The following is a 21993-nucleotide window of genomic DNA, read 5'->3' as shown; positions in this document are numbered from 1 at the left end:
TTTCTTCCCAACGAGTTTAAACCACAAAGGACAGAGATCTGTACATCTTTGAGTCTCCAATGTGCAGCCCAGTGCCTGGTGGGGTATGTGGGGGTAGGGGTGGGGGTGGGGGTGGGGGTGGGACAGCATCCAATAACTGTTGAAGGAATTCATGGGGACAGAGAGGCAACAGCGAGCTGGCTTTTCCCATGGCAGCGGGGCTTTTCTGGAAAAGAGAACCTTTTATTTCTGTGACGGAGGGGAGTGCATGACAACAAATGAAATGAACACCCTGGAGTTAAAGGCTCATGGCATCTCCAGGCTGTGTCCTGTTTTCAAAGGAGGCTCGTCCTGGGCTGGGGCTCAGTTGGCAGAGTGCTTGCCTACCATGCATGAAGGCCTGTGTTTGATCCTCAGCAAAACACAAACATGATGGTGCATGCCTGTGATCCCAGCATTTTAGGAGCTGAAAACAGGAGGATGAAGAGTTCAAGGTAATCCTAAATTACATGGTGAATTGAAGCTAGGCTAGGACACATGTGACCCTGTTTCAAAAACAAACAAACAACCCTCCTCGGTCACTTTAATACAATAGTGATGACACTTATAATGTCTCTGTTATGGTCATTACTTGATTCACTAATGTTGTTAGGAGAGCCGGACATTGGGTTAACTCTTTCGATTCTCACGGGGATGGGGTCTATTTCACAGATGCTGAGAGGGAGGCGGAGGCAGGGACTTCAGAGGCACAAGGGTAGGAAATGGTAAGACTGTGAGGGCACACTGCCGTGCCTGCCCCACACCTTGAGTGGTAGGACAGCTCTGGAGAGAGTGCCACGCTCAGCTGCCAAGTGCCCATGTCTGTCTTAAACACACACCAACATTCAGCAGAAGCAGTCACTAGCTAAGGGAGTTGGGGGAAAAAGGAAGGGCTCTCCAATAAAGAGACCATTGTACCTCTCCAACAAGCTATTTTCTTTCCCATTTCTGCTCCCCTGCTGTGTTCTGAAGGTCACTGACTGCGTCTGCACAAGCCAGGGAAGTCACGAAAGGCATACTTGGCAAGGGGAACTCGCTGTGGGAAAGGATCCGAGAATGGGAACCAGGAGAAGAAGTGGGGGAGGAGAAGAAAAAAGGAAGAGGAGGAGGAGGAGGAGGAGGAGGAGGAGAAGGCGGCGGCAGCAATTTGAACACAAGAACAGCCAGCCCAGTGACCTTCTTCCCTTCTTCTGACCACTCCCTGGGGCTGGCCTTGCTGTTGCTCACAAACAGCCAGCCAGGCAGCTCCGGGGAGGCAGCCCATAGGCTCTTCCTTAGGCCTCTAGCTGGGTGCTGCCCGACACTTCTTCGCCACTTCGCCACAGGGAAGAGAGCTTGACAGGTGCGTGCCAAGCTGAGGCTCATTTCATTCTTTTAGGAGTGGGCTTTTTTTTAAGAGTGGGAAACTGGGTTGGGCAGCGGGCACTTACTGGAAAAAAAAAACAAGGTTCGATGATGTTCTTGGGAGGGAAACCCAGTTAGTGAGAGGGCTGGCTGCTGTGGAGTAGTGAGGAGGGTCATGGGCAGTGGGGGTTGGGGTGGGGGCAGTGGGGAGCGTTCTGCTTTGGGCCTGCAGTGGCTGGTCCAAAGAGGTCTTTAGTGCTACTGATGTCCTGTAATGTAGGGTGTCTTTGGACACTGCGTGGCTTGAGTCTCAGAGTTGTGGAAAATGAGCAGGTACCCTGAAGAGTCACCGACTTTGCAGAGTCATTAGTCCCAGGGCCCTGTCAGCTCTGACTTACAGCAAAGGCTCCTTCTAAAGAGGAGCTGAAGGGTGACGAAGCCTAAGGAGACATATGAGCAAGAAGCCCAGGTTTGCCTGGGAGTACAGAGACATCCTTTTTTTTTTTTTTTTTAAAGAGACTATCTTTTTAAAATGTTCGTTCCTAGAAAAGCCCACAAATGCGCTTTAGTTGGATTTTGCTCTGGGCTTTGCAGGAAGGATTCCTGAAGCAGAGCAGAGCCCAGAACACTCCTAAATGACAGGCTACCTCAGAAGAGGGTCCTTATCCGGTGAGAGCCTGAGGCCAGATGCATAAGACTGTTCTCATACCTCTCCACTCACTCCCCAAAGCTTTAACAGCAAGCGGGTGCCACACCAGGGCAGGTCAAAAGGGAAGGGAGGGTCTGCAGATTTCACTTTCTCAATGTCCCCTGAGACCTCCCTGTCTTAGTCTTCCTCAAGCCTTTTTTTGAGGACCTCCTCACTCCTCAGTCTCCACAGCATCTCCCAGCTGACGGTCCTCACAGCTCCATCAACCCCTTCTCTCTGGCAGCAGTGTGCTGCCTTCTGCTGAGCACTTGCTCCGTTTGAGAGCTCTGGTTGAAAACTGTGCAGTGTGGTTTTGAAGCTGGGCCTTGAGAGACGGCCACTCACTCTCAAATCCCGCCCTCACTCTTCAGTGGGTGTGTTGCGTTGGGAGAGACACTCACCTCTGTGCCTCAGCTTTCTGCTTACTCGTGTCCAGATAAGCCCCCGTGCCATAGGGTGCTGATCAGGAGCCAAACCTTGGGGCTCAGCCAGTGAAGTGTGTACCACGCAAGTAAGAGGACTGGAGTTTGACTTCCATCCATATAAGAGGCAGGCACAATGGTCGAGACTGGCGGGCTTGCTGGCTGGCCTATCAATCTAGTCCAATCAGTGATCTCTTTACACACACACACACACACACACACACACACACACACACACACACAGACAGATGTGCACACACAAACATGCACACCTACATATGTATAAAATTCACATATGTCAAAGACTTTTTTTCTTAAACAGTGCCTGGCACAAGTATCCAACAGGTGTTGGCAATTAATTCAGTTTTCTCTTTGAAGCCTGGTAACGAGCTCCCCAGAGGTAGGAGGTATGCCTGCACCTACTTGCAGATGAGAAACAGGCTCAGAGGGCAAGCAGGCCCTTCTACAGTTTGCAGCTCACCTGAGCCGCTACCGAGCACAGAAGGAGCAATGGTGGATAACCTTAGAGTCTAAGTGGTAGTCAGGTTTGAGATTCATGGGGCGAGTTCCCGAATCCATTCTTATAATCACCCTACTAAATTGTCCTTCTGTACCAGCTAAGGAAAGAACTCACACTCCATTCATTTTAAATGGCACCCATTCAGGAGTTGTAGGAGAGCTCTGAAAGCACAGGTGACCTTCAACTAGCCCCTCGGAGGCATCGTTAATCCCTTAGGGCAGGCTCTAAAATGTGAAAGTATCTCCTTTATAAATATCTGCCTTGACCCTCACCATGGCCCTTGGTAGCAGAACTTATTTTATAGGTAAAAAGCCGAGGCTATGGACTGTGTCCCTATGGAGTCACAAGAGAGTCACCCCTCCATGTCCTTGGGTTATGTACCCCCAGACAACCTCAGACATAAATGACAAAACTCAAAACAGACAAAAATCCCACCCTACGTCTGCCCTGAGCATACATAGGCCTCTCTTTCTGCAAAGGCTATTTACATAGCATTTACCCTGGTAACTGCAGTAAGCCATCCAAGCATGTTGTAAAGTACACAGGGCCATCTGAGCTGTTTCTGGGCACACATCTTGCTATCTTATATAAGGGACTTGGGCACCCATGGATTTTGGAACCCATGAGGCATCCTGGAATCAATCACCCACATATGAAGTGAGTCAGCTGGGTTGTAACCGAGGATGAATTCATGAATTCGGTACGTTTCCGTCGTCTTTCATTGGGCACCAGAATATTTAAACTTGGGTGGTGGCTGCTTGTACACGTTGGTTTTAGAAACTAGAAGGCAGGCTGGGAAGACTGCCCAGTAGGTAAAGCAAAGGTAAGGAATTGGGGTCCCCAGAAGCCATGTAAAGAGCTGGATGGGTACGGTGGTCCACCCTGTAACCTCAGTGACCTGAAGGAGGAGCTAGGAAATCTCCATCTGGCCGGACTAGCCAGAAGGACAGCAGCTAGCCACAGGCTCAGTGATGTCTCAATATATAAGGCGGAGAGAAATTGAGGGAGAGGACTGATGCCATCCTTGCCCTTACACACACACACACACACACACACACACACACACACACACACGAATCTGATGCGCACTCAACAATAAGCCAGTCTTCTGGACTCTTCCAGCACCATACCTGAGCTTCCAAAAGTCTGTCCAGACATTGCCACCACTGCGCACACCACTTCCTCTTGGGCCTGGTACCCACAGGCGCCCACATGTTCTCCTCTTTGGGGTACCTCAGCCTTTGTTAACTGCTTCTCTCTTCCTCCCTCCTGCCACTGCTACCACACCCACAACCTTCTCTGTTTGCCAACTCCTTTTAGTAGGAGCTTTCACAGTTTCTGCCTTGGCTCCCTACAATGGCCCCCTCACTAGTCCTAAGGCTGTCTCTCTGTCTCTGTCCCTAGACTGTACCCTTTACCTTTCCCCACTCTCTGCTGTCTCCAAAGCCTAGCCCTCATCTCATTATTATAAGATTCTCTCATCATTACTATGAGAGTCTCCCTATCTAACACACACACACACACACACACACACACACACACACACACACACACACCCCTACACACACATGGTCCCTAACAATCCTTCCAGCTCCTCTCTATCAAGACAGAATTTGTGTGATTCAGATCTCTGTATGTTTCTGAATATAGTTTTTTGGCATTTCTATAAACACAGCCCCAACTCTGTGCCAGGTACCTAGCAGACCCTGGACACACGCACACACACCAAACTAACAACAAAACAACACCGAGACAGTCCAGTCAATCCCTTGGGGACTGTAGGTTTGGGATATGAGAGTGAGGCCCCTGAGATTGGACTTTTGTCTTTTTTTTTTTTTTCTTTTGGTTTTTCGAGACAGGGGTTACTCAATGTTATCTTGGCTGTCCTGGACTCGATTTGTAGACCAGGCTGGCCTCGAACTCACTGCCTCCCAAGTGCTGGGATTAAAGGCGTGTGCCACCACGCCCAGCTCGAGATTAGACATTTCAAATAGCTAAAACTTGCTTTCTTCCCACTGGTATGTGGACATTCCGCAGGTGCAGGACCTCAGCCATGCTGGCCTTCCTGTTCTGGAGCTTGCTTTTGGCAACCCGTGGCTCTGTCACCTGGACCATGCTGGGCCCCGGGGAGTCCAGCGTCAATTTAGCAGAGATCAGGCCTGACCTGGTTGAGATGATAAACGAAACTCATGCCAAAGTGCTGGAGATTTGGTTGGAGTTAGGACGACAGCGGGAAGTGAACGTCACGGAGTCACACGCGGTCTGCAGGGTGCAGCCTTCAGCCACACTAGCAACCGATCAGCCGCGGGTCACCGGTCTGGTCCTTTTCCGGCAGCTGGCGCCCGGCGCCAAGCTTGAGGCCTTCTTCGATCTGGAGGGCTTCCCTGCCGAGCCGAACGCCTCCAGCCGCGCCATCCACGTACATCAGTTCGGTGACCTGAGCCAGGGCTGCGAGTCCACTGGACCGCACTACAACCCTCTGGCGGTGCCGCACCCTCAGCACCCGGGAGACTTCGGCAACTTCGTGGTCCGCGACGGTCGCCTCTGGAAGCACCGCCACAGTCTGTTGGCGTCGCTGACCGGCCCGCACTCGATCGTGGGTCGCTCTGTGGTGGTCCACGCTGGTGAGGACGACCTGGGCCGCGGCGGCAACCAGGCTAGCGTCCAGAACGGCAATGCGGGTCGCCGGCTCGCCTGCTGCGTGGTGGGCGCCAGCGACTCCTTGGCCTGGGAGCGCCAGACAAAGGAGCACAATGAGCGCAAGAAGCGGCGGCGGGAGAGCGAGTGCAAGACCACTTAAGCGTCACTCCCGGCCTCAGAGCCCAGCCGCTTCGCGCCTGTCTCCACGCTCTCGAGACTCCTCCACTCACTCCAGAGGCCTCCACACGTCCTAGGCAGACGTCTTCCAGACACCTCAGTCGCCTCTGCGCGCCCCACAGGCTTCCACGCACCCCAGACACCTCTATGTGGTCCTAGATGGCATTAGGAACCTCCCCAGCCACCTCGGCGCTCCAGTATGCCCCAGACACCGTTCGGACACCTTGAGTAACCTAGGAATCCTTTCTTGCCCTAGGCACTTCCACAGACCCAGAACTCCCTCGTGTCCCAGACCCACCTGAAGGGCCCCCTGTGTCCCAAGACAATCTCACAAGCCCCTAGGATCCCCTTGGAAACAGTCTTTGAGTCTGTTTGCTCCCAGAGACCCTCGCTTCCCCCACCCCCACCCCGCAAACCCCCAGATCGCACAGCGCTCAGATACTCTCCTTCCCAGTCAGCACCTTTGAGTATGTTCCCCTGGGTTTACTGAAATAACCCCACCCCGCTTCCCTCCTGCCCCCTTCCTTCCTATCTCTCAGCATCTGAGACTCCTCTCTTTCCTAGGGACCCCTTTTTTTTCTTTGTTTGTTCCTCCTAGGTGCTCCGAGACCGCCCTACCATACACACCTAGGGCTCCATGTCCCGGATCACCTCCTGCGGTGCCCCTGGTTCTTTTCAGCTGTTTCCCATATGGTGCCCGCACCCTGTGGAGAGCAGCTCCTATGAGGGTAACTGGCAAACTTAGGGTTGCACATTAAAAGCATAGCAATTCAGCTCCGCATTGCCCTTGTGTACTTTTTTGAGACTTCTCTGCTCGGTTTCCCTGCCCCCACCCCCCAATCAAATATGCCTGAGTCTTTAAAGTCTTTCTGTCTCCACAGTCCTGTGGAGAAGACTTTACCTTCAATTGCTGTGCCTTTTGGAGGACTGAAGATTTAACAGCCATTCAAGGACATTTAAATGTGCATGAGTGTGGCTTCTTTACAAAAAGATATTGACTGACACAGCCCAGAGCCAAAGAATAGGGAGGCAGGGGAGAAAACAAAAAACAAAAAACAAAAACAAAAATCCATTTGCTATAAAGTGAGTCCCAGGCTGGAGTCCCTAGCCTGGTGAGAACAAGGTAAGTGTTGAAGTACCCAGACATGCAGCTCCCCACATCTCAGAGGACCACCTGTGCGTATGTCTTAAACCCTTACACAGCTGATCTGAGTACCTGTGATTGTACCCGCCTCCCAGCGCAGGCTGCCCAACCTGGTCCTGCAAGGCAGCCTCTACTTCTCCCAGACCTCAGCTGTCAGACCAGCTGAACCACACCACAAACCCTGCACGGATGCTGAGTCGACCCTGTCTCCATAGGTAGGAGTTGTGCAAACGAAATGCCAGTGTTGTGGGGACCCAAGATGGAGAGGAGCAAAGTCCATCTCCAGCTTAATCCTCTCACTCGCTGCTATGTGATGGCGAACTCAGAACCACGGGGGAGCTAGCCTTGGGACCAGCAGGTGTTTCTCATGGCTCGCCTTCAGATCTTCTTGGGCCCCTGAAGACCCTAGCGGACCCAGCCCATATTTATTCTGTCCATTCATGGAGTTAGCAACTAACAAGAGGGCAAATTGCAGGTCACTAACAGCCAAGGGATGGCTACTGTATGCCGGTTGACAGCTTGGGCTCTCATAGGAAGACCTGATTGAACCCCAGCTCTGCCGCAGGCTTCCAAGCTGTATGACTTGAATAAAGCACAAAACCAATGTAAAATATAGTCATCACAGGCCATATTTGAGGCCTAAGTGGGTGTTGTTCATGAGAGGGGCTTAGCAGAACATGGATATTTAATATAGATCCAACTAGTCTAGGAACAGCTGCAGCTAAAGTTAAACAAAGAGATTTCCCTGACAATGGATCCAGGCACCTTGTAAAGTAGTTAAGTGTTGCCTAGCATGGTGGCACACTCCTGTAATCCCAGCACTTGGGGAGGCAGAGGCAGGCAGATGTTTGTGAGTTTGAGGCCACCCACAGAGTGAATCCAGGGACAGTCGAGGCTACACAGAGGAACCCTGTCTAAAAAAAAAAAAGAAAAAAAGAAAAAAAAAAACCAAACCAAACCGGAACCATTCCCCACCCCCACAAGCACCCCCCAAAAAAAGATTACCACAGAAAGACAAGGGTTTCTTTGGGTAGCCCTGGCTGTCCTGGAACTTGCTCTGTAGACCAGGCTGGCATCAAACTCATAGATCCACCTGCCTCTGCCTTTTGAGTGCTGGGATTAAAAGCGTGTGCCACCACCACCTGGCTTGCCACCTGAGGTTTCAAAGAAGCATTTCTACAGCCAACCAACCAGAGGCTATAGAAGATGGCTTTGCCTGTTCAGCTTTGGAGAGGGGGGCGATTGGAGAAGAAGAAGAGAAATTTGGGAGCTATAAGGCGGACATCTGGTTCTCGGCACAAAACCTCGTGTGCCACCAAGACCGCCCACTGGACTCTGCTTGATCCTTGGCTTCTATTTTTACATCCCTCTTCTTACAGATCTGGCGTATGGGTCTCTTTATATTTGCCGTTTTGACTTCCTGGCCTGCTTGCTAATCATTTCGCCGGTTTGACTCACAGGGTTTGCGTCCATTGCTGGGACTTAAACCCACACTTGTTTTGATTTCTTTCTGTAAAATTAGAAGCATTTGATGCAACGGCTGCACCTACCCACAGCTGGTAAAGCAAAAGTAATGCTCGACCCCTCATAGCTTACACACAATGTAGACAATAATTAGGGATGCTATCTTTAGATGTTAGGATAAGCTGTTTCTCAGAATGGCAGGGATGTTTTTAATTTTTTTTTCCTGAGTGCGGCTTATTAGTGCACATACACAAAAATACTAAAGCTCTTAAGGAAATAGAGCAGATCAGTGAGTGCTTTGGCCAACTTAAAAGCCTGCAGGAAGTAAACCAACTGAGTTTAGATCTGCTGTTTGGACAAAATACATAAAAACCTTCACATTCTCTACGGTTTTCACTACTGCCATATGAGCAAAGAATTTCAAGTGAGTGACAGCTTGCAAGGGATCAGTGGCTACAAGACACTGGAGATAACATCCAGCCTGGGCGTGGCCTTGATGAAGGTTGGGGGGAAGGTGACATAGATAATGTAGACCATTAATACAGAAAGGTTCATTTTCTGTATGTGAATGATGGGGGCAGATGGAAGCATCCACTTGCCATTGTGCATGGGGGGCAGGGGGAGGGGCCAGAGAACAACTGATGGAATCCATTACACAGGCTCTGGGCATTGAACTCCAGTTGCCAGGTTTGTGTGTGTGTGTGTGTGTGTGTGTGTGTGTGTGTGTGTGTGTGCAGCAGGCACCTTTATCCTCTGAGCCATAGAGCCTGCCCTATTTTTCTTCTTCTCCCATTTCTATACTTCCTCCTCCATCTCCTTCTTTTGCATAGGATGTGTGTGTGCATGTGCGTGTGCGTGTGTGTGTGTATGTGTGTGTGTGTGTGAGAGAGAGAGAGAGCACACACACACCTGGGTGACCTCGTGTTTGTTTTCACACCAGTGTGGGCATGCACGTGCACATGAAGAGTGGGGGGAGGGGCAAGTTTGATGCCAGATGATTTCTTAGAGGCCTCTACATTTTACATATTCAGGCAGGGTCTTTTGCTCAGTCTGGACCTCACTGTTTTGTCCAGTCTACATCCACACCTCCCACAGGCTTGTATTACAGGAGGGCTGCCACACCCATCCGGACTTTACATGGATGGTGGGATCCAAACTCCAGACCTCAGCCTTTACAGCCAGCTCCTTGCTCACTGAGCCATCTCCCCAGTCTCCAGGCCTCCCTATTTCAGGGAACAGTGGCACAAGATCTAGTTATACATGATACAGGATGGGGGAGGAACCAGAACACTGTGTGCAAAGGAGTAGAAGTTATTTCTTTCAATCAAACAAAACTACAATGTAGCAAGTGTTTTTGTTTGTTTGTTTTGTTTCTGATTTTTGTTTGTTTGTTTTTAGAAACAGCTCAATGTACATAAGGTTATTTAATGTTATGTGTATGTGTGTGTGTGTGTGTACGGTGTCCATTCATGTGTGTGTGTGTGTGTGTGTGTGTGTGTGTGTGAGTGTGTGAGTGTGTGAGTGTGTGTGTCAGAGGACGACGGGAGGTGTTACTTGGCAAGCATGGTCTATTATTTTTGTTGTTTTGAGACAGGGTCTCTCATTGGCTTGAAACTCACCAAATAATGAACCTGGCTGCCCAGTGAGCTCCAGGGACCAACCCCTGTCAATTCTGTCTGCATCCACTGGGACTGTAAGTGTGTGCCACCACCCCTGGATTTTTGTGTCATTCCCCTCTCCCTGCACCCCCCCCCCACCCCCAGCTTACCTTCTATTCTGGAGCTCAACTCCTGCTTAACAGGCAAGCCCTGTATCAAAGGAGTGGTCCTGGCCTCAGTTGAGATTCCTTCCCAACACATTCCCAAGTTCACAGAGGTTCTGCAAAGTGGAACTTTTCCGTATTGTGTGGACTTACCCTCCAGAGCCAAAAGAAAACATTGTCATTTAGCGAGAGGTGTAAATTGCCCCCATGCTGTGTCAAGGTGTTTTGTTTTTGTGCAACTGTACTCTGGAGAGACCAAGCCTTCTTACTTTTCTTGCTTTTCCCTCTAATTAGAGCCTCTTCTACGCTCCTGTTGCCTCTCTCTGATCTTACACCGCTCTCTGTTCAGTCGCCTAGGGGAAAGGACTGCATTAAAGTGTGATTTCATGGTCACCCTTTGACTTTTGGACAGCCTACCCGCTGCCTCCTGAGAGAGTGCTCAGAATCAGGAAGGATGCTTCCAAGCATACCTTCCAGAACACTCCAGCAGAGATCTCCGAGAGAAGGTTGGTACCCAGGCATTCACAGAGCTACACAACAATGCCAGGAAAGCACCTGGATTTGAGGTCTGTGGGGGGAGTGGGTGGGGTGGATTTGTAGAAAACCAAGAAGGACAAAAAACAAGTTGTCATTGTAAAGTGACAGATGGGAAGAATCGTATTAATGAGCAAGTAAAATGACCTTTACAAGCCAGATAGTGAAACGGGAGCAGGCACTCTCAGGGAAGGAATGCAGTAAGAATCCACTGTGTGGAATGCCACCAACAGGGCTCTTTCTGGAGCTTGACATTGTGATGGATGACGGGAGTGTGTTAGGAAGTCATGCAGGACCCTAAACTAATTTGGTTGACTTAGGTTAGCTGTGGGGAGGAGGCTCTAGTAGGGACCTTCCAGCTAGTGGGCCTCAGAGGGATGCTGAAGAGGGTGAAGCGGAGGGTCAGCCAAAGGGGACAGGAGGGACTTCGGGAGGGAGGGAGTAACGGTGAGAAAGGCCAGTTTCTCAAGCACCAATCCATTTCCACAAACACCCTGTATACTGTTCATACTGAAGGGTTCAGAAGCACAGAAAATGCCGATGGCAAATAAGCGCTCTTTCAACCAACCGACTGACTGACTGACTAATGTGGAAAACTAGTTAGGACAGGCACACCTGTGGAGGAAGCAAAGGCCAGACCACCATCAGAAGGAGGTGAGAAGAACACGGTCTTTCCTAACAAACACAGTTGACCTACAGCTTCAGACCCGTGGGTGACATAGTATTCTGCGTTATTGAGTGAGAGCAAAGACGATATGTAGGGGCCAAGTCTACTTACTTGCTCACTCTCCTGCCTAAGACATGCTTTCGTTCTCTCAGTGTCTTTTTTTACAGTCTGATATGTAGGGACAGCCAAGAGGGTTCATACCTCCATGAACCTATAACCCATCACAAAAACATTATTCTCTAGCTAGGTGTTTAGCCATAGGTGTGTTATATGGTGTGACTAACAAAACATGCAGAACTCCCTTTTTTCTTTCCCCTTTGTCTCTTAGAAGATGTCTACACATGTATGTGGATAAATACCCTTGTGACATTAGGTGACGTCTGGAGCTGTTGCAGTTACGCATGCAAGTGGCCCAAAACAAGCAAAGATGGGAGACAGATACCCAGATCCCTGGAAAATTCTTGAATGAAGTAGTCCAAAGATGCTCCACTTCAGAAGGTTCTGGTCACACAGTAGGCTTCATCACCCTACTGTTTAAGTTTCTCTGAGTATGAACCGTCGCTGGGACGGCTATGACCGAGGCAGGTTATATGGTAGAGAGGATGTCATAGCTGACTCTTTAGAAAAACAAACAAACAAACAAACAAACAAAACCATAAGTAGTGTCTAGAACTCTCTTTAATGTCTAGAGAGGAGAAGAGCCATGTTGACACAGCAGAAGTAGGGATGTTTGTTGTAATGGTTACATATGTAACAACATCAGCTTAGTGACCCACATTCCACCTAATAATACACTGAGCTCAAGCTATGGACCCCTGTTATCCTGGTTTCCTGAAGCATAGACCCTGAGCCTCACTGCAGTTTCTTGCCCTACAAGACTGTGCTAGAGTTTACCATAAACCCCACTCTCCTGGAAGTGACGAATGGCCCCAAAGATGTTTACCTGTTGGATGTGTGTCCAAACCAGAGCTTCTGGGAGATCAGAGTGTTTTTTATTCCCTTTACTGAGTCACATCGGGCTGGGTTTCCCTTGGCCGTTGTGATGTTCTGTGCAGTTACATTGGCCACATGTAGCCAGACACATAGAGCCAGCTGTGGCCTCCATCCAGAAAAAAAAAAAAAAAAAAAAAAAGGCACCTTCAGGACTATTGGCCTGAGTGAATGCACAGCCTCGGGGCCTCCTTCCCCAGAGTGCTGGCCTTCAGGGGCAGGGGACAGATTGAAATACAGGGCACTGGGCCACTGTCTGAAGGTGTACCCTTGTCCTCAAAAGTCCCAGGGCACAGACAGGTTTTTAGGGTGGATGGGAACACATGCCATCTCTGAGGTTCTCTTTCTAGCTGGAGTCTCTGAGATCAGTTCTGGCTCTCAGAGCTGGTGTGAGCTGGGAAGGGGGGAGGTCTTAGCCACCCCCACAGATCTGGGGAGCTGAGCTGAGCCCAACTCAGAAGGAAACCTGTGATTCATCTTCACTCTGTGAGGAAGTAGCAGGCAGGCCAACTCCTCCTTCCTCTCCCCTTGAACCTTACACTTGCTTTCTCTGTGGTCTAGGCTGTAGTAAACTCATCTTTTCTCCTCACCTATTAGACCACAAGTTCTGAGTCCTGTATTTAAACTTCTAGTACCTGGGGGGCGGGGGCAGATGCAACATTCTGTTGATGGAGTGAATGGTTTGGGTTTCAAGTGGTGTGGGAAACTGGGAAACCAAGCATGGAACGATCCCCAAACCTCAAATATCTACCTCATCCTATACGCAGCTCGGGCTGGATAAAGACAGCTAGTGTTTCTAACATCATCTAAACAACAATGACAACAACAACAACAATAAAAACCAGATTACCGCTGAAAAGTCCCCAACTCCTGGCAGCTCTGTGTTACCTCGACACCAGTGAAACATCCAGACCTAGGCTAGAAAACTGAAATCTACTCTCAATCAGCAAATAGCCTCTCCAACCTGTAGCCCATCTTCCTCAGCCAGCTCTGGTTCCTTCCACCTGCCACTGTGAAACACTGGGTGCCAAGATGGCCCCATTGCTGGGGGGGGATCCTCAGAGACCCCTACATAGCAATTCATTCAACTACATCCTTCCTTCTATCCACCTGCCTATTCCCAGGGTGGGGGTGGGGGGAAACCCTTCCTTTCCCAGCTTGCTCCATCATTTTGATGGGCAACATTAAATGCTAATGGAAAAACATCTTCTCTCTAATACAACAAATGCGGACAGGAAAGAGGGATGTGGAAAGGCAGCCATATGGCAAGCACGGTCTTGTGCCTGGCCATGTTCACAGCAGCACGTCTTCAGCAGACAGAGGTGACACCAAGCAACTCACAGACCAGCGTTAATAAATCAGACAAGAGATGGCACCATCGGGCGTCCCCCAGCTTGTAGCAGGATCAGAGCATTTTCTGTTTGCAGACAGCAAGGTGTTTTAGCAGAAAGTGCCTTGGATGACTGTTCTGAGGCTTCAGCCTTTCCCGCGCTGTCCCTGGTGCCTTCAATGTGTCACCCTGTCACTCTCTCTTCCCCTCATGTTTGCACAGGGCTTCTTATGTCTCCACCCTCTGAGATCCCCCTGTCATCTTCCACACTGGATGCTTTGGCTTCAGGCTGCAAGGAAGGTGAGTGGTCCTGGAGGGTTGCGGTGGACTCCCCCTGGGAGGCCGGGCTAGACGGGGACAGGCCTGGCTCACACCTCTGATCCTCTGTGGGAGCCTCCCTTGTGACCTCTTCCAGGTCTGCAGCCTCCTGCCCATCAGTCAGTTGAATGATATCCCTTCCCACCGTGTTTACTTCCTCTGAAGGTAGCCGGGATAACGGAGGATGATGTAAGTGCGAGCACTGGTCCATGTTGCTCGGCTGGGCTGGGGAGCTGACAGCGGGCTTTCCAGCATCCTCAGGCACTGTCAACACCTCAGCAGCCGCACAGCTTTCATCTCTCTCCTGCTTCTGAATGTCCCCTGAAAACAGGCAAGGGACAACATCAAAACTCTGGCAGCAGGTTTGCCTCACCTTCCTCTCCTAGTAACTTCCACCCAGCCACCTGCCTAAAGCCTTTAAGAACCAATGGCTTAGTACTCTTCCCCTTGTCAGGCAGGGCACTGGATCCCAGGGGGATCGGAGGACTGGTGTTGAGAAGCCAAGCAAGTACCTTTTCCAATGAGGGCTAAGTCACAGGTTCCTGGCAACTCCCACCTTATTGCTAAGAGGCCTCCTATGGCCATGGAAGACTAAGGTTGAAGACCCAGGCCATCCTTTGGAAGGTGAGAGAGTACCTAGGCTCTGTAGTAATAAACAGAGAACTCAGCTGCCTTCATAGCAGGAGGATTAGCTTGGGGGAGATTAGTGTCAACCCTACCCTCCTTCTCTCTCAGCACCTCACTGTCTGAGGGGAATAGCTGGTGTTTGCCCAGCTTCAGACGTAAGGCTGTACGCAAACAGCTTCAAGCTCCCACCCCCCCACCCCCGCAGCACCAGACTCTTGGCCTTAAACACCTCTGTCACTCCGAAGCTCTAGAGGTGCAACAAACAGGAGGCAGAAAATAAGAGTTGGGCACTGGGTGCTGGCCCCTTGTGCCCATTTCACTGCGTACTTACTCTATGATCACCACTCATCTGGCCTCAGTTTCTCAGGTAAGCGAAAGAGAGGGCTCTGATGTCCCTCCCTGATCTAATAAGTAATAGTGGCAGTGTGTGACCAGTAAACAGGGTACCAGGACATGTGCATTCAATACTGGGCTGTGAGTTTCCCACAAGCCAGTGTGTTCTCAGACCTCAGGATCAACAGTGGTGAGGGATATAGGAGATGCATAGCTGGGTGAGTTTAGCATGAGCGTAGGTCTTGGTGCAAACATGAAGGTCCCAGGTGTAAACCATGAATTCTTCCTGGTACTCCTGACTGGACGTACAGTAGAACACTAGTCAGGACCATCACAGGACATGTATAGGAATGTTCTTAGGATGACAGCTGGCTGGTGGGGCTAGGCTGTGGAAGACTGGCGAGAGGCAGAACACGTATTCCTGTCCTTTTCCCCACACCACACCTTTTGAGGGAGCCGTGCTGATTCCAGATTGTTTTGACGCTGTTCACTTTCTTTGCAAGGCCCTGCTGGTCCACGCCTGGTGACCTGAAGCCTCAGTTTCCAAGGCTGTATGTGCACATGTATACACGGATACAAGGAAATGTACACGTGTCCTTCCAGCCAATCAACATACCTGTGATCAGTGTGTAGTCATCTTGTCTGGGTGAAAGATGTCTAGGACTTATGAGACATACCTGTGTGTTCATGGGGCCCTTCCTTTCAGAGAGGGATTGATACGTGGGATAGGGATTGGAAAGACCTGACCAGAAGGTAGGTGGCACCTTCCAGCTGCCAGCCCAGATTTAAAAAAGAAAAAGAAAGAAAGAAAGAAAGAAAAAAAAACAGTGGCAGAGGAAGGCAGCAAGCATGGCGGGAGGGCTGCTTACATCAGCTCATACCAGGCACCAGAGTCTCTAGCTTTCAAGCATAGAATCAATACCAGCAACTCTCTAGAAACTTCCAGGCATTTCAGCTTGGGGCTGGGACTGCTGAGGCATCCTGCTTTCTGCCTATAGAACCTGGGCCTGCCTGTTATTGGGCTACCAGTTCCCATAGTGCAGCCTGGCCAATAAGAACCTTTTCTTGGTTCACTTCCTCTAGAAGGCCAGGCCAAATGCGATACCCCTTAGGTCTTCGCATGAACCACTCCATTTTCTCCAGCTCTTAAGTACTTCTGATCAGCTTGGACTTCCTGCCTGGGTGCCCCTCTCTGCTGGGGGATGCTCTATACAGATGACATGCTTTATCTGATTGTCAACTTAGGTCCATGAGGCTGGGAGCCTCAACTGATTAGTCAACAGCATCTGACATTGTCTGAATATTCAAGACTATTTTAAAAAACAGAAGTTAAACTTTTTTTTTAAAAAAAGTAGAAATATAACATGTGGGGAGAGCTGGAGAGGCCTACCGTTATTGTAATGAATATGGAGATAATCAACATAGAAAAAGAAAAATGCATTGTATGCGTTGGGGGTGTTAGTAGGAACTGAACCTAAGGCCTTGCCCAAGCTAAGCAATCTCTCTACCACTGGGCTACGTTCTAGCTCTCAGGTTTTGGCTCACAGTTTTAGGGGTGCTAGCTCATAATGAGTTCTCTGTTACTTTGTGCCAGGCTGCTCATTGTGACAGAAACACAGGGATAACAGAACAAGCTCTCTTAGGACAGAAAAGGGAAAGAAAAGCTGAGGAAAAATTCAGAGGAAGGGGGAGGGGGTCCCACTAGCTCTTCAAGGGTCTCCCCAAGCACCTGATGACCTTGCTCTAGGCCCCACTTCGTAATTGGTCCACTGCTGTCTGTCTCCAATGCCCCCCCTACCCCCCTGTGAGGTCTGTAGTGTCAGGTCCTGCATTCTCCACTCAGTCCCGCCCTCTGTCTCCTCTGTGACATGTGTTCCCCTGAGCCACAGCCTTATCCCTGGCCAGCTCTGTCTGTGGCTTCTGGAACAGCACAGTTTTCCTGTTTCCAGTCTGTTTCTGGGCGCACACCGATTAATGTTTTGTGGCTGGTAACACATGACCACTACCTTGGCACACACGTCTATTTTCTTACAGCTCTGGAGCTCAGAGCTCCTAAGGAGGTCCCTCTGGGCAGAACAGGAGTGCAGTCCCTGGGTGACTCCAGGGCACACTCCATTCTTCACTGTCCCCAGGTTTTGGTGGCTTCTTGGCTTGTGGCAGAATTCTTCTGGTGCCCATTTTCATAGCCACATCACCTTGGTTTATATGGGGGCGAGAGGGGGGCACACCTCTCTCCTGCCTCCATCTTGTAAGAGAGTTCATTTAGGACCCAGATGTACACTCCAGAATCATCTTCTCACCCCAAAGCCCATAGATGCATCCCATCTGCAAAGCACTTCAATCGGGGGAGACAAGACTGGACGGTTCCATTGCAGAGCGTTGCTGAGCTTTCTACATGCACACGAGCTCCTCATTTCCTTTGTTGAACCCGTATCTATTCCCAGTGCTCTCAGTACACATTCCTGGGTCTCTGTCCTGTTTCTCTTTCCTTCTTTCCACTCAGCTATTGGCAATCTAACTCCCACCCATGTGGGCATCTCTCACGCCTGCTCATCTGGCTTCCCATAAAAGATGTAGACTCGTGATTCTAGTGTCCAGTTGGATCCACCCCCACTGTATCCCACCACCTGCCTGGCGAATCTGTTGGTACATTCCAGAAATGGCTTCCCCCAAAGACCTGCAGTGTCAACTAACCTGGCACACTCCAGGGTCAACTAACCTGGGTCTGTGGGGACTCACAGAGACTGAACCACCAACCAATGAGCATGCATGGTCTGGAACTAGGTCCCCTACACACATGTAACAGATGTGTCATGTAGCAGTGTGGTCAATATGTGAGTCCCCTAACAGTGGGAGTAGGTGCTGCTCTGACTCTGTTGACTGCCACCAGATCCTTTCCCCCTACCTGGGCTGCCTTGCCAGGCCCTAGTGGGAGAGGATGCACTTAGCCCTGCTGCAACTTGAGGTACCAGGGGTTAATAACCCTTGGGGGGTGGCTCCTCTTCTCTGAGAAGGAGAAGGAGGAATGGCGGGGAGCCAGATGCGAGGGTGGGACTGGGAGGAGAGGAGGGAGGAGACTAGTATCAGTCTGTAAAGTGATTCAATAAAGAAAGAGAGAGAGAGAGAGAGAGAGAGAGAGAGAGAGAGAGAGAGAGAGGGAGAAATGCACCCTCCTCCCCCCAACCCCCCTTCCCCCCCCCACCCAGCCGGCAAGCCTGCTCCCATCAGCCATTTCAACACTGCTTTTTGATCACACGGACTTGAGGACTTCAGACTTGAAAGCCACATGAGTGTCCTTCTTTATCCTTTTCACCATTTGTGAAATGTAAAGTTCTAGCTCTGCCCTTCAGCACTGCACGTGAAACCAGTGTCCTCTCCTGATTCACAGGTTGAAGCCTCCATCCCCATCCCCTGATTCAAAGGGGGGCAGGGCATTTGGAGGTGAGACTTTGAGTGAGGTTTAAATGCATCGTGGATATGGGCCACTCACCATTGCTTTAGGGCCCTCATAGGAAGAGGAGACCAGAGTCTTCTCTTTCTCCATGTGAGCACACATGTGAGTACACAGCCAAGACAGAAGAGCGTGTACTGACACCCGAGTCCTCCCAGCCGCAGAACCACACTCAGTGCATAATGCAGCCAGACTGTGGGGCTCCAATCTAATGCATCTGGTAGCTCTCACCCTCATCCTCCCTGGCCCCCCCCACTCCACCGCAGGTTCAGGTGGATGTGGCCCTCATATCTCAACAAACAGGCAAATGACACAGGAAACAAGATCAGCCCTGGATCTCAGCAGCTCAACCCTGGCCCCAGACAGGTGCCAGGTGAGTGTTAACTACTTAAAAAGGATGAAGTACAAAGCTGAGAGGATTCCTTATATAACTTAGACATATTACATATTTTTAAATGCAAGCCCATGTCATTGGCTATGTCAGGTGAACTATAACATGAAAAGCGGGCATCATCTGAAAAGGCTGAGTTAAAAATGCAGCTTAGAATTTCTGCAACACGTGAAAATTTATTACATCTGTGATCCATTTGAATGCAATGCATAAAAAAGTATTGATGGCTGTGAGTGGTCAAGGGTGGGAGCTTTGAATATGTACATTTAATTAAATAAATGTTCATTTGGGAATAGTTAGTTGACTAGCATGTGCTTAAAGTTCTAAGAAAGTTTGAAATCGCTGTTGGGTTGACGGAATCTATTTGTAGATTCCAAAGCAGTTGCTAGAGAGGCTTTTGAGTGTCCTTAACATCTAAAGCGTAGTGGTTATACCAACTGACTGGGTCTCTATGCATTATACCCATGTGTGACATGTCACATGGCGTAGCTAAGTATGGACATTATGTGTCAATTTAAAGTAGTTTTTTAGATCTCTGAAGCCTGGTTAAAGCAGATCTGAAGAACCCCCCAGAAGAAACTAGACTGGATCAGGTACTCTACAAGGCTTAAGTGGGCCCGCCAAGGGGCAGAGGCTGGCTCACACAGAAGGAAGTGGTAGCGTCACACACTGTGGGTGCAGTGGGTGGTAAACACACTGGAGCCACTCGGAGGGGGCGGTGGCCTTCCCCTGAGCAAGGCAAGTCTTGCCTCTTGTCCCCAAACCTCTCCCATCTACTTCTCCTGATACGAGTTTGTTTTTTTCACATTTAAAAGGAGCCATTTCCTTTTCCTCAGCCTTTTGGATAACCACAGGAGAACCCCAGGGACAGACTCTGGACCAATTTTTTTCCCCTCTCGTTTTCAAGTCTGTATTCCGTTGTGGCTATCTTGTGTCTCCCTCTTCCTCACAAGTCTTCTCCTGGAGAATGACCCTAGCACTTGTCCTTACAACAAAATACATGAACACATATATGAGTAAAAGAAACCTTGAATTGAAAACAAAAAATTACCTTCCGTGATCTGTTCAGCCAAGATAAGAGTGTGCGCCGTTTTCAATAGGGTCCAGGCCAGTGGGGCCTCCCTACAGCTTAGCTATTCTGAGCTACAGGGACCTGCACCTGGGAGGTGCCCCACCCCTCACGTACTGGTCTCAGGCTGCAGGCTTTCATAAGGTCCCAGGTGGTGGGGGTTCCCACTACAGTGTGAGAAGCACTGTGACCCTAAAGCACATGCCTCACTATGTCTTCCTCCATGTAGAAACCCTTCAGTGGCTGCAGATTCTGGAGACCAGGGTCCAAGCTTGTAGCCTAGCATTTGTGCATTCATCCACTCCTCTCTGTGTCTGACATCCCAGCTCCTCTCCTTGTATCCAGCCATGTCAGTCCCTCATGGCACTGCCCCTTTCTCCTCAGGGGCCTTTGGCGATGTCCCTTCTCCCTGCAGCTCTCGTTTCTTTCTCAGGGCAGCCCAGCCCCTACTTCCTCCATGATGATTAAATCCGGCCACAAGCCCTATTCCTGGCTACGAACTTCCCATGAGGCAAAGTCTGGACCTCCTGGAACTTAGTGCTTTTCCCCTCACCTCAAATTGTTACTTATAACTAACTACCTTGAGTGCAAAGTCTTGCCTGATTAATTTTTTTTTTTAACTTTGCCAATGTTCTACGGCGGAGCCTCAATAAATATCTTACTAAGTGCTTGGATATATGGACTTATGCATGTATTCATGAAAAAGTGAATCTATTAGCATACATCCTAAATATTATGCATCACTTTATGAAAGCAACTTCAATTTATAGTATTCATTTCAGGGTATATTCAGGTTAACCACCCTAAAACTTCTCAAAATGGCGGTTTCTGAAAAGAGACGGAGACAGCTTAACTCCTGCAAATATTTAGCTACATCCAAGGCAGCACAGGGAAGAAGCCACATCGATTTCATATGAACAAATGAAAATCCTCATACTGGCTGTAGAGGGACATAAGAAACATTGTCAAAGACGACCACGCTCCCAGAGGAGCGGGAAGTGTTATTCAAAAGGAGCAGATTATGGTGTTTCCTACAGCTACAGTTTTTTTTCCCACCAGTGTGAGATGAATAAACTCCTCCTGGAAATTACTCTCATGAAATTACTTCTCCTGAGACAGTTAATAGTATATTCTGGTGCCCCTGAAAAATTAATTAACCTTCTTCAGAACAGGCTCACCCCTAAACCATTGGCAGCCGTGTTTTTACTGTGGCTCAGGTGAGACCTTTTTCACCCTCATTTACATCTAAGGAAAGCTGGTCTGAGTTATGCCGGGGCCTTTGGTTGCTGGTGCTGCGCCTCGTTCAGTTCCCTCCTGTGATATTCCAATCCCGTCTAGATGTGTGAACCCTGTCACCATCTATCTCTTTTTCCCTTGCCCTTTCTCCTTCTCGTCTTCCTTCTCCTCCCCCTTCTTTTAAAGTGAAAAAAAAATCTTTGAGGCTACCTGGGAAACGTTTCTGTTTTACACTTTTGTTTGCAGGGGAGGTAGGAAGAAGAGAGTCCCACTGTTACCATCATAGGCTAAATGCAGCAACAGAACAGGGGTGATGATGGGCACCAGGAGGAAACGGTAGACCCGGGAAGAGGATGGCGGACACTAGCTGTGCTTCTATTGTCTGCTCTTATTTATTTTGCTTTTCCTGAGAGAGGCTGGAGAGCATGTCCTGGAGCCGGAACTACACAGGTTCTGGACGTTGGGATTGTGGGTACAACAGTGTTTACCAACCCTCCCCTTTTCCCTCGTGTTGATCTAGAAGGCACCCGGAAAAAGTGCTGAGGTCAATTATCAGTACACCGGAAAAGTTTTTAAACATGCGACCATGTCATGCCTTCACTAAGACCTCAGTCTTTTACTATGGGAAGTAAATGTCCAAATGCTCAGATTCTGGGCGTTGACTCTTAAGCCAGCCATGGGAAGCTTTACTTTTGCATTAATTACAGGCTCGTAACACTGACATTTCCATAAAAGACTTTATGAATTAGCCCAAAGTTGGAAAATATTATTGCAAATAGTAGTAATTAATCTAGGCTGCTGTCGCGAACAGAATTAATATCATTAATACTTATTAGTGACAATACACACATCAATAGGGACGAGGCAG

The 21993-nt window shown here is 49.4% G+C and overlaps 2 protein-coding genes across 9 annotated transcripts in view; one reads left to right on the top strand and one right to left on the bottom strand.

Moving 5' to 3' along the window:
* The first annotated feature begins 1124 nt into the window (after nt 1-1124).
* Nucleotides 1125-6582, top strand: SOD3 (superoxide dismutase 3). Its single transcript, XM_084800086.1, has 2 exons — nt 1125-1360; nt 5030-6582. Exon 2 carries the CDS (start codon nt 5046-5048, stop codon nt 5790-5792), a length of 747 nt encoding a protein of 248 aa, XP_084656212.1. The 5' UTR covers nt 1125-1360; nt 5030-5045; the 3' UTR covers nt 5793-6582.
* A 5458-nt stretch (nt 6583-12040) lies between these two features.
* CCDC149 (coiled-coil domain containing 149) overlaps nt 12041-21993 on the bottom strand; it is an 88257-nt gene continuing 78304 nt past the window's right edge. For all 8 annotated transcript variants that reach the window (XM_084797626.1, XM_084797628.1, XM_084797622.1 and 5 more), the window contains one exon: nt 12041-14339. In XM_084797626.1, the coding sequence (XP_084653752.1) occupies nt 13909-14339 (431 nt within the window). In that variant the 3' untranslated portion in view covers nt 12041-13908. The remainder of the gene's footprint in view (nt 14340-21993) is intronic.

This window comes from Acomys minous (genome assembly GCF_964271855.1).
Source record: "Acomys minous genome assembly, chromosome: 10".
NCBI lineage: Eukaryota > Metazoa > Chordata > Mammalia > Rodentia > Muridae > Acomys > Acomys minous.
The sequence above is the reverse complement of the archived record's forward strand: the minus strand, read 5'-3'. Positions and strand labels throughout refer to the sequence as shown.

Excerpts from the sequence above, each read along its gene's own strand:
- SOD3 (XM_084800086.1), top strand. The coding sequence starts at position 5,046 with ATGCTGGCCTTCCTGTTCTGGAGCTTGCTTTTGGCAACCCGTGGCTCT.